The sequence below is a fragment of the Nicotiana tabacum genome, chromosome 1 (genome assembly GCF_000715075.1).
Source record: "Nicotiana tabacum cultivar K326 chromosome 1, ASM71507v2, whole genome shotgun sequence".
In the NCBI taxonomy this organism is placed as follows: domain Eukaryota; kingdom Viridiplantae; phylum Streptophyta; class Magnoliopsida; order Solanales; family Solanaceae; genus Nicotiana; species Nicotiana tabacum.
The window spans coordinates 68699924-68712475 of NC_134080.1; the positions used below are offsets into that span (position 1 = coordinate 68699924).

At 39.8% G+C, this 12552-nt stretch overlaps 1 protein-coding gene across 1 annotated transcript in view; it reads left to right on the forward strand.

Annotated features, from left to right (window-relative positions):
* Positions 1-494: 494 nt before the first annotated feature.
* Positions 495-12552, forward strand: part of LOC142162833 (uncharacterized) — a 44290-nt gene continuing 32232 nt past the window's right edge. Inside the window, exon 1 of the mRNA XM_075219805.1 lies at positions 495-717. Within this exon, the coding sequence (XP_075075906.1) occupies positions 495-717 (223 nt within the window). The remainder of the gene's footprint in view (positions 718-12552) is intronic.

Below are 12552 nucleotides of genomic sequence, written 5' to 3' on the forward strand. Positions count from 1 at the left end.
TTAGAAGTTTTTCTTTAGAAATTCCAGGAAACAAAAGTCTAAATCCAAAAATATTTTTCTTTCTTCTTTAGAAGTCTTTCTTCTTAATTTTTTTTAAAAAAAAACAAACAAACAAATCAAAATCCAAAAATATTTTGTTTCTTCTTTTTAAGTCTTTCTTTCGAAAAAGTCCAAAATCCAAAAAAGAGTTAGTTTATTTACTTTATTCCTAATCTTCCCGAACTACGCAAGATCTGGTTCATGTTTCCACATGATACGTAGGCAACCAACATTAGGTTCGATCCAATTATTTAAAAGAAAAGAAAAAAACAAAAAAGAAAAAAAAAGAAGAGTGACCATTCTAACATGTTTGTTTTGAATTGTGAAGAAAGTTGAGGTGGTCGGTTTGTGGTAAGCTAACAACACAAAATCCAAAGGAAAAAATGACAAGTGACATCGAAGTTGTTACTAGTGCTCAAGAGACTCAGGGTCAGAGGGTTTAGCAAAAGTCTACTATGGTTGAGGAAAATAGGGTACTAAAGCAGCAAATGACTGAAATGTGTCAAGTATGGGCTAATGGCCAAGGACCACCATTTTCTTCTAATGGTTTCCCAGAGTTCACACCCATCTCGACTACTGTCATACCGGTCTCATTGTCTGATCAATCTTATCCACCTGGGTTCAGTCATTATCTCAAGTATACGACTATAGCTGGAACTTCTGTTGCGTGCTTCCAAAGTGTGTCATTGACAATCAATTAGATAACCACTACTGTTATGTCTGTGTTCACCGTCCCATAACCGACGGTGGTACTGAGGAAAACTCATGAGTCACAATTTGCTACCCAGCAAGAAGTACCACTCTCCTGAGTACCACTCGTACTTGTTTGATCTTCCTGCAAACATTGAGAAGCCTGCCCGAAAGATGGCACAGGAAGAAATGACCCAAAGACTGAAAAGCTTAGAACAACAGTTGAAAAACATGCAAGGGTTGGCAGGTCAGAAGGGTATTGCCTTCAAGGATCTATGTATGTTCCCCGATGTTCGTTTGCCACTTGGTTTCAAAATCTCCAAATTTGAAAAGTATGATGGACATGGAGACCCAATAGCCCACCTGAAAAGGTATTGCAATCAGTTAAGAGGTGCTGGAAGAAGTGAAGAATTGCTAATAGCTTATTTTGGGGAAAGCCTTAAGGGAGTAGCCTCCGATGGTTTATGGATCAAGACACATCTCGCTAGTATGTCTGGGAGGACATGGCACAGGCCTTTGTCAAATAGTTCCAACACAACATCGACATCGCCCCAGACCGCAATTCCCTTTCAAACCTGAAGAAGAAACCAACTGAAAGTTTCAGGGAATATGCCATTAAATGGAGAGAGCAAGAAGCTAGAGTTAAGCCACCCATGGATGACCACGAGCTAATCACTGTCTTTCTTCAGGCTCAAGAGCTAGATTATTTTCAAAACATGATGTCCGCAGTGGGTAAATCCTTCTCGGAAACAACCAAAATGGGGGAAATGTTTGAGAATGGTCTTAAGACAAGCAGAATTATAAGTCAAGCAGTTCTCAAAGCCACAACTCAGGCTGTCTAGATTGAATTTGATAAATTTAGTGACACGAATAAGAAGGACGAAGAAATCATGATGATATCAGGGTCGAAAAGAGGTCCTAGGAGAGCATCTCGAAGGTATGACCATCCTCGTCTGTTTTCCGATGATGCTCCTGAGCACTACTATCTACCTCAAAACTCACAATACTCTGTTGCTCCACCTCAGTATGTTGTCCAGTCATCAAATCACCCAAGAAGGCGAGCACGAGCATCACAAAATCTCCACCAGCCTCCATAAAATTTTCAAATTCCCTATAACCCACATCCAAGCCAGGGGTATAAAAGGGAACAAAGATTGAAAAATAATTTTACACCAATAGGAGAGTCCTATGCAAGCATATTTGAGAAGTTAAAACATTATGACATAATTGCACCCATTTCTCCAAATCATGTGGACCCACGTGCAATAAGCTTTGACCCTTCTAAAAGGCGTGAATACCATTCCAATGCCCATGCGCACAATGTTGAAAGCTGTCGGGATTTGAAAAGAGAAATAGAAAGGATGATCCAGGAAAAAATGATTATGATCCAAGATAGTGACACACAGAATATCACGCAGAATCCTTTACCTGCACATGATGATGCACACTTTGTAGGGATGATGCCTAATGACATGGAGTATGAGAATCCTCTCGGGAACTTGCCGACTGAATTTGGAGAAGGCCATGGTGATTCTGATGAGCAAATTTGGGGCTAAATGTCAAGCTTAGCAATTGAAAAGTCATTCTCTCCTCACTAGGAAGGAATCTTGGTAGCTTGTTTTGATGTTTTTTCTACTATCGGGGTTATTTCAGGGTTGTTATCCAGATTTTAGTTGTTTTATTGAGTCAAACCCTTCTATCCCTCCATTCTGTTTGTGTGAGTCTTATAGGGTTGTAACTCGGATTTTAGGTTGTTTGTCTTGTTGTCAAACCCTTAATCTTTTGCTCAATAAAATACAGCTTGTCCTTTTGTGTCATTCTGTTCTTAGTTCTTTTCTCGCTAGTTCTAATGACATGACATGCATGCGAAAATTTTGGCCAGATCTTAGAAACTGATTTAATCTGGAATTGGATCACTGAAAAAAACACTTTTGAGGATGAATAAAGAGTTGAAATAGTTTGGAATTAAGGTCGAGTAAAATTCACCTTCAAATCATTGTGAAGATCGGGCTTGATGATGTTTAATCAATTGAAGTTTGTTGGAAAGTTTGACACTAAGGGATGGAAAGTGTCTTGTGACCACGACACACCAAGAAGACAGACATGTCCGACAATGCTATGATCGCGAAAAGATACTATGTTTGGCGTTCTCGAGGCTGGGAGGCCCTTTTTCTGCTACCCAAATACTTTATACCCTTTGTCACCCCTTTGAGCCTGTGTTATTTTCTTTAACCACCCTTTTGGAATCAAGTTTAGAGTCAAAAGTCAAAAAAATGAAATAACAATAAAAGTCCATGCCCCAAGAGTACAAACTGGGGCAACTTTTAGAAAGTTCTAAGTGAAAAAAAAAATTAGAATTGTCAAAGGTCCATGCCCTCAAAAATAGAAGCTGGGGCAAAGAAAAAAAAGGAAAAAGAAAAAAGAGATATAGAAAGAAAGATGAAAAATAGTTTAGTTCAGATGTTTGAACTACGTTCGACCTAATTCCTTAAAAAAGGATACGTAGGCAACCTCACGGTTCGGTCCAACCAAATAAGAATTCCAAAAAAATCCAAAAAATCCTCAATAGCTAAAACTAGGGCAAAGATTTTATTTCACTTTTAAAAGAGTCGATTCCAAGAGTTGTAAGTCTAAAAACCCCTTTATTTTGAGTCTATTTTGAGCCGTCATGACGTCTTTTTTTCCAACCCTCTCCAAAATCTTCCAAATAAAGACCTCCTGATCAGCCTTCAAGAATGCCAGGAGACGCATGCAATGAGCAACAACTGTCACATGATATAGAACACTGTCAAGTTTCTCACACAAAAAGAAAATATATATAAAAAAATGAGAGAGTCTTGCTAGTGAAAACCATCATGGGCACTGTAAGGAGACGGTAAGTAGAGATGAATAAATGAGAGAGACTTGTAGGTGAAAATCCCTCGGGGCACCACTAGTCGAAAGTGAGTCGCAAAGCTGATGCAAAGAATTAGTACGAACAAGCCCGACTTTAAATCACATAAGAATGGCAAAAGGGAAGATTAGATTAGTTTGATAGATCAGGCCGTTGAGTCCAAAATGCATGTCATGACCATTAAGGCTAGTTATTGAAAAGAAAAAATAAAACAAAAATATTCCTTTTGTCCTTCCGACAGGGGCATTTCTTATTAATACTTGTTTCTTTGCATCATTTGTGTCTTTCACTCTGAGTCAGTCCTTGTAAAAACAAGCAAGAAAAGATTTCAAAATTTACTATCAGCTTTTAAGTTGCACAACGTAAATTGTCCAGTGCACTCAGTTTTTACATTCAACATGCCTTGAGGATTCATGCAAAGGCTTCCCCAAAAAGACTCTTGTCAGCCTATTTGGCGCAAACAAATATAACTTGTGATTCTCTCTGACAGACAAATTGCTCAAAAAGCAAGAAGTCATTCAAGATATCAGAAAAGGTCACCTATGAAAAGATCTCTAGTTGGGATAAGGCTGATTGAGCCACAAATACAAATGGTACTGGGTGTGAAGCAATTAGGGTTGATGCAGAGCAAAAGTCTCTTGAAACCGACTCAAGCTGATTGAGCAGAAGCCAAGCTACCCAAGACTCAAGGCCACAAACCGATCACCATTTTCAAAGCAGTGCAAGGAAAGTGGTTCAAAAAAAAGAAAAGAAGAGAAGAGCCGACAAAGGGAAGTTTCTCGAATCTCTGCCTTTATTTGTCTTGCTATTGTGCATAAAATCTTGCCATTGATCTTCACATTTTTTCCTCCTAGGATAACAAGTCCTAGTCTGATGGATTTTCTCCCAATATAAATCTTAGTCTGATGAATCTTTCTCCTAAGATAGAAAACCTAGTCTGACGAACTTTCTCCTAGGATAAACGTCTTAGTCTGATGAATTTTTCTCCTAAGATAGAAAACCTAGTCTGATGAACTTTCACCTAGGATAAACATCTTAGTCTGATGAATCTTTCTCCTAAGATAAGAAAACCTAGTTTGATGAACTTTCTCCTAGGATAGAAATCTTAGTCTAATGAATATTTCTCCTAAGATAACCAAAGAAAAAAAAAGAAACCTAGTCTGATAAACTTTCTCCTAGGATCAAAATCTTAGTCTAATGAATCTTTCTTCTAAGATAGAAAACCTAGTCTGATGAACTTTCTCCTAGGATCAAAATCTTAGTCTGATGAATTTTTCTCCTAAGATAGAAGACCTAGTCTGATGAACTTTCTCCTAGGATAGAAATCTTAGTGTGATGAATCTTTCTCCTAAGATACCAAAAAAAAGACCTAGTCAGATGAATTTTCTTCAAGGATCAAAGTCTTAGTCTAATATATCTTTCTCCTAAGATAGAAAACCTAGTCTGATGAACTTTTCTCCTAGGATCAAAATCTTAGTCTAATGAATATTTCTCCTAAGATAATAAATTAGAAAACCTAGTCTGATGAACCTTCTCCTAGGATAGATGTCTTAGTCTGATGAATTTTTCTCCTAAGATATAAAAACCTAGTCTGATAAATTTTCTCCTAGGAAATTAAAAAAAAGAGAGAAAAGAGGATGTCTCGATTAAAAAAAAGTCATTTGTTCATGCCTTTGAAAAACAATGTTGGGGAAATTTGTTTAAAAGAATGATTTCTCAAAAGAAAAAAAATGAAATTGATTTTTCTTCCAAAACAAACAACAAAAAAAAATCCTTCTTGGTTCATTTTAGCATAGGTACACAATTCAGTAGTGTCACTTTTCCACTATAGAGTCTCATTCCCTAGTGGATGCCAGCATAACCTGGTAATCTTTTCCCAACACAGGGTCTCACTCCTTAGTTGATGCCAGCATAACCTGGTAATCTTTCCAACATAGGGTCTCTAATCCCTAGTTGATTTCCTTTTAGATATAGGGTCTCCACTCCCTAATATCTTTTTCTCAAAGATACACAATCCTGACTTTTATTGCTTTCAATAAAGAAGTAGTTTAGAATTTTGTTACAATATCTCACAAAATTTTCCTAGTTAAAACTGGGGCAGAAAAATTTCGTTTTTTGTTTGTTTTGGTGTCTGAGTAGCTTTTACCTCAAGGCACAGGGTTCGAGATGACTAAAAGAATGAGTCTCAATCCAGAATAAAGAAAAAAAGAAGAAAAAGAAAAAAGAAGTGAATTCAAAGTGTAGAAGTGGAGAAAAGATGTTGACTGCTCAAGACGTAATTGAAGTCACAAGCTTTGCATGTCCCGCCTTGATCCGAAAAGTTGAAAAAGGAAAGAACCAGCACCTGCAGCTAACAAGCATCAAGATTCAGATCAGAGTCCGCATGAAGAACCAACCTATAACGACCCGACTAGTCGTTTTGAGCTCTAGCGCATCGTTCAGTAGTTTGAGGTCATGAGCAGCTTCACTTCAGGTATTATGACTTGTGCGAACGATCGAAATTGAATTCCGGGAAGTTCGGAGTAGATTTGGAAGGAGAATTCTCATTTCGGAAGTTTTAAGTTGAAAGAATTGACTAAGGTTGGATTTTTGAGTAAACGACGTCGAAATCGGGATTCAAAGATTCCAGTAGGTTCGTATAATGATTTCGGACTTGGGCGTATGTCCGGACTAGGTTTTGGAAGACCCGGGAATGTTTCGGCGCCTATTGTGGAAGTTAGCATTTTAAAGGAATTTTATAAGTTTGGGTTGAAGTGCATTTCAGTGTTATCGATGTCTGTTTGAGATTCCGAGTCTGGGAATAGCTCTGTATGGTGATTCTGGTATTGGGAGCGCCATCGGAAGTAAATTCGGAGGTCCGTTGGTCATTTTGGGGTCATTTGGCTAAAGATAGAAATTTGAAGGTTTTTGGGAAGTTTGACCGAGAGTTGACTTTTTGATATCAGGGTCGGATTCCGATTCCGAAAGTTGGAGTAGGTCCGTAATGGAGAATATAACTTGTGTGCAAAATTTGAGGTCAATCGGACGTGATTTGATAGGTTTAAACACCGAAAGTAGAAGCTTGAAATTTTAGAGTTCATTAAGCTTGAATTGGAGTGTGATTCGTGGTTTTAGCATTATTTGATATGATTTGAGGCCTCGAGCAAGTCCGTAATGTGTTTTGGGACTAGTTGGCATGATTGGTTGGGGTCCCGGGGGCCTCGGGTGGATTCCAGATGGTTAACGGATCAAATTTGGAGTTTGAAGAAGGGCTTCAACAGCTGATATCTGGTGTAACTGCACCTGCGGGTTTTTGGCCGCAGGTGCGGAGCCACAGAAACGGCCAAAGGAGCGCAGATGTGGTTGAGAAGGGAGAAGGTTGGGACCACAGATGCGGTCAAGTCGCCGCAGAAGCAGGACCGCACCTGTGGAAGAAGGAGTGTAGAAGCTAAAATATGAGGCATGGGAAGGACCGCAGATGCGATAGTGGGGCCGCACCTGCGGAACCGTAGAAGCAGTCATGTGACCGCAGGTGCGGAAGTGCTAGAGGCAGTAAGATCTTTAAAAAATCAGGGGGTTGGTCAGTTTCCCCCATTTTTCATTTGGTGTGGACGATTTTGGGGAGCTTCAAGTGGGGTTTTTCATCATCAACGACAAGGTAAGCTAACCCCACCTATCTTGAGTTAAATACATTGATTATATGCAGATTTGAGCATGAAAATTTGGTAAAAACTTGGGGTTTGGGGGAAAACCTAGAAAATGGACATTTTGGATTTTTGATCACGATTTTGGGTATGAAATTGAGAGTAAAGCATATATTTGAGTTCGTGAGTTCATGGGTAAACTTTATCTTCGGGAAATTTCGAAATTCAGGCACGTGGGCCCGAGGGCACTTTTGTTAATTTTTCGATCGAGGTTAGGAATTATTATAAATTGGATTGTAATGAGTAATTGAACATATATTAATGGATTTTCATAATTTTTGGCTAGTTTTGGAGCATTGTGCATCGATTCGAGTCTTCGGAAGAGCGTGGAATGCCAGTTATGGATCTTCGGAGCGAAGTGAGTCTCCTTTCTAACCTTGTAAGAGGGAATTGTCTCCATAGGTGAAATAATTGGTTATGTGCTCCTATTTGTGGGGGCTACATACGCACGAGGTGACGAGAGTCCGTGCGTAGCTACTAATATGTGTAAGTCCGGGTAGTCTAGGACCCAAAAGCATGATATACTTGAAATATTTATAATCTTATTGACATTTGAATTGCTTAAATCCTATCGAATTGGTAAATGAATTTCTAAAAGGATTAAACTTCATTTTTCTTAAATCATTAAAAGGGAATTGGATTTTATTTGGATAAATATTCCCCGATAAATTCTTAATTGGTTGTTAGACTATGTGTATCTATGTGTTCCCGCGTCGCATGTATGATTCGTGAGCGGGGTATTTGTTTATTTATGTTGACCGCGTTGCATGTATGATTCGCGAGAGGGGTAATAGATGCATCTATGGTTCGCGTCGTTCGACCCTTGGCAGTGCACATTTTACATTTATGTTGGATCGGGTCGTACGATCTCGGCATGATATGCGCATGCTTATATTGCTTGCCTGAGAATTTAAATGTTGATACTTGCCTTTCCTGGCCAGAGATATAATGATAAAGATAATGAAAAGTAAATCTTTGGAAATCCTTCATTAGTTGAGAAGTTGTTTACCTGTTTTCCGACTTTTATGAGTTTATAATTGCTTTATAAAATCCATGTTCTCCTCCCATTTTTTCGAATATTATTATTGGACCACCAGTAAGTGTCAAAGTCAACCTCTCGTCTCTACTTCTTCGAGATTAGACGGGATACTCACTGGGTACACGTTGTTTTCGCACTCATACTACACTTGCTGTGAATTTTTGTTGCACAGGCACATGCATCTCCAGTGGCCTAGTGGGCGTAGCAGTATGGTTGATACGGAGACTTAGGTGAGATGCACTTCTCGAGATGACCCATAGCCAGCAGAGTCTCTTTCAGAGTATTGTACTGTATTTTCATTTTTATCCACTTGTATTCCGGACAGTCACTGTATTTTATTTCATTCCTATTAAATGCTCATGCACTTGTGACATCGGGTTCTGGGATGATTATGGGTGTCTTGTATTAGCTTCTTAACATTCTTATTTGATTTGAAACGATTATCTTTTACTGGTAAAATTGAAGGAAAATCATAATTTTCAAAATTATTAAAACGAGAATTTAATTAAGTATTTTGGTTGGCTTGCCTGATAGTGGTGTCCGGCGCCATCACGACCCTTAGTGGATTTTGGGTCGTAACAACATGGTATCAAAGCCCTAGGTTCTCTTAGGTCTCACGAGTCTTGAGCAAGTCTATTAGAGTCTTGCGGATCGGTACGGAGACATTTGTACTTATCTTTGAGAGGCTATAGGGCTGTTAGGAGCACTTCCCTTCTTAATTCCTCATCGTGCGATTTGATTCCTTGAGGCTTATGCCCTTGTTTCCTTCCTACTCAATCTTATGCGACGCAAACCGCTTGTTATAAATCGAGAATTGAAGAATTTTAATGGTACTACAGATGTGGTGCGGGATGTTTCTCCCGATATAGTTGGTCAGGCTATTGTCGTCACCTGGCAAAAGGATTTTTATATCGTTTCGGCTCGGTAGTTGTGCTTCTAAGAGCTTGGAGGCCATGCACAGGTTTCTATGATACTCACGATTGGTTATCGCATAGTATTGACTTGATGGTAGGATACTTGCCTATATGTTGGGGCGGCAAATGATTTGAAAGAAAGTCTACTCAGTGCACGATTTAGAGATCTGATATTTCTTTCCGGTGGAAGAAAAGCAATTAGCCTATGAATGTCCAGATTTAGGGTGATGGAGTAACGAGACTTGGTATTTTCAAGCGTGGTGGAATTTTCATCTGCGATGTAGTGTCGTCGTCCTCGATTGCATGTGTTAAGTTCGCGGGTGTTATGGTCTTCTACGATTCGCCTTTGGGGTAAGATATTGTAAAATAATATTGGAGAAACGGCTGTCAGAGTTCGCGGGGTGCGGTGGTTTAGGATTGAATCGGTGTTTCTAATGCTGATGGCTCGAGAAAAATGATCTTTGGAGAGGTTTAAAGTTAGTAGCGATTTGTGGGTTCAAGTGTTACGAAGAAAGATTTTTATTTATGGCAACAACTGAGCGGCAAAGGATGAGGAAGGACATGTGGGAAGTGTCAAGCGGTGGTTAAAATTTCTAAAAGGCCAGGTATAAGAATGCAAAGGTCGAGTAGTCGATTAAAGGGGTGAGTTCCATCAAAGTGGGAGAGTGGCGGAGTTGCATATGGGCTTTGTGGTAGGATAACTACACACCTTAAGGGGGGCTTGGAATAATTTGGGAATTTTAGTGATTGGTAATTGGGGTCTACGGATGTAATTTGAAGTACTGGCTATTACGTGGTGGGAGATCGGATACGACGAAAGAGATTTGCTTGATATGAAGAAGGATGCAACATAACTTTGAATTCGAAGATATTGTCGCACATTCGGTTGATGTCTATGAGGAGTGAATGGACTTCTGCAGCTAGAGAGTGAGCTCAGACTCAGGATAGGTTATTGATGTCGTAGTGATTGTACCCCGTGTAGCAGCGTCGGAAGATGTCGGCACGTAAATTCCGCAGGTGGGTTATCTCTAGTGAGTAGATCAGCGGTCGCATGGTTGGCGAAGCTTCTGCAAAGAATTCTATTGGTTATACATCAAAGAGATCAGTTGTGCGAATGTGGTTGATGATTCAGAGTATAAGAAGGGGTTTTACAAAAAGATTCCGAGAATTTTGGCAGTTGATCGTGCAAGGTTATGTCAATAAGAGATAAGGAATCCTAGTGAATTCCAGAGTTGTGTAATAGTAGCTTCAAGCTAAGTGGGAGAGTCCCACCGCCTATGATTGGGTTGCATGGTTAACTACTTGCAAGGTTTCTGGTTATTAGCATATTGATGGGTTATTTCAGCTACGGGAAAAGAACATAAGTGGTAATTTGAGAAAAGGAATTGTTAAAGGTGTGCTATGGTTGGCCTTATTGGCTCATGTTCAGACTTGGGAAAGGATTCGGGATTTATGCCTGTACAGATGCGAGTTTCAAGGGAAGTGATTCTGTCGGGTGCTTCATTGAGAGGGTATTCATGCGCTAGAAGATTCATGGAGTTAATTATATTCGGGGCCAAGTCAGAGTGGGTGGCTCTCAACAACGGTTCTAGTGGATTCATAGGGGTAAAAGTGTGGTGCCTAATGATTTCGAGCCTATAGGTACGGTTAAGAATCAAGCTTTGTAGCAGCTTATGAGAAAAGGCCCACAATGTTCTATGATATTTGACTTGCAGTGTAGCATTTGGGAGGTATGAAATGGTTCGTGGGATTTGAGACAGCATGGTCTCGTGATTCAAGGTCACTCGGGATGAGTGAGGATGGAGTGTGTTATGTGTTGAATGGAGTTATCATTATTTCTAAGGCAATCAAGGATAAATTGGGAGAAGATAGACTGGTTAGCCATAGTTGAGTTGGCATATTGGTGGTAGTGATCAGTTCCTTCAGCGTGATTAGTTATGCAAGTGAATTGTGACGGTACGTGTGAGGCTTGTCAGCCGTTGTAATTGATATTATTCTGAAATATTCTTCTACTATGGCCTGTCATGTGTAGGCGGCTCTCGGAAGGGCTATGGTGGCTTAAACCACTACTTAAAGGTTTGTATATTTTATGGTTATGAGAATTTACATGTGTGTTGTTGTGGTTCTCCTGAAGTGAGTTAAGTGAAATGTTGTTATATGATGAAGTGTTAATCTATTAGTGGTTCCGGAGTTATGATGAAAATCGTGTTCTATCGTATATTGGCATGTTGGGTGCAGTGAGTGGTTTGGAATTTGAAGTGAGGATCAAGGTCGCAGTTCGGTGTTGACAAGGATGTCACGAGCTCGGATGAGCAAGAAAGGAGTTTCGATATTTAAGGTAAGTTGGTATTGTCTTCAGCGTCACCTTAGATTGGTGTTTTATGAAAAAGGCTTTGCATCCTGGTTAAGGATTCTTGATCACTTTCAGCATTAGTGCGGCTGGTGGTTTGGATGTACAGACCTGTTATCTGTTACGGAAGGTTGTGGGAGCGTGCCCTACAGGAAGGTTGTATTAGTGTGGCATGTAGCCACTTGATTGATTGAAGGGTTAAATCAAGTATGAGGATTGTAGTGATGTCGTTAAATTGAGAATTGATGCCTGGAGGGCACACGGTTTATTTGGTTGCGGATTGTGGAGGATTACTCCTGTTATGATGGTTGCTCTTGTGTGTTATGAGAAAAAGGGGGTGATTATGGACCTTTGAGAGATTATTAGCCTGGTTCAGTGCGATCAGAATCAGCTTGTAGGTCTATGGATGGATTTAAATGTGAATGGGCTCTATATCAGGCCAGATGTGTTCATTTCAGCCATGCGCTCCTTATGAAATAGTAGTCGGGGTACTATTTCGTCGTCAGCTATTTCATGTAATGATATATTGCGCCATATGAGTTGCGAGACGGCTTGGTAAATTTCTTATGTGTTGAGGTTCCGCGCAGAGATGATGTTATATGAGCAAGATGGCTCTCGAGATTCAGATCGTATATTGCACCTCAGTTGTGCTTGAGTTTTGTAGCCTATGGCGCTATATGTCTCCCCATGGATGGTATTATGCACTTAGTGTGCTTGTGACCGATATTCGGTATTTTGTTGTAATGAGCAATCTGGCTCGTTGTGTAACTCCTTTATGAATTTTATGTATAGATCGGGTGGCACGCCGCCATGGGTATGTTGTTTGGATCAGGTTGCGCACCGCAATAGTGTAATGTTGAGTACAGATTCCTATATTTGTTTTTTTTATGTGTTTTGTTTCCTATCTTTCTAAGGAAAACTCATACTAGCTGTGTGCCCGCGTC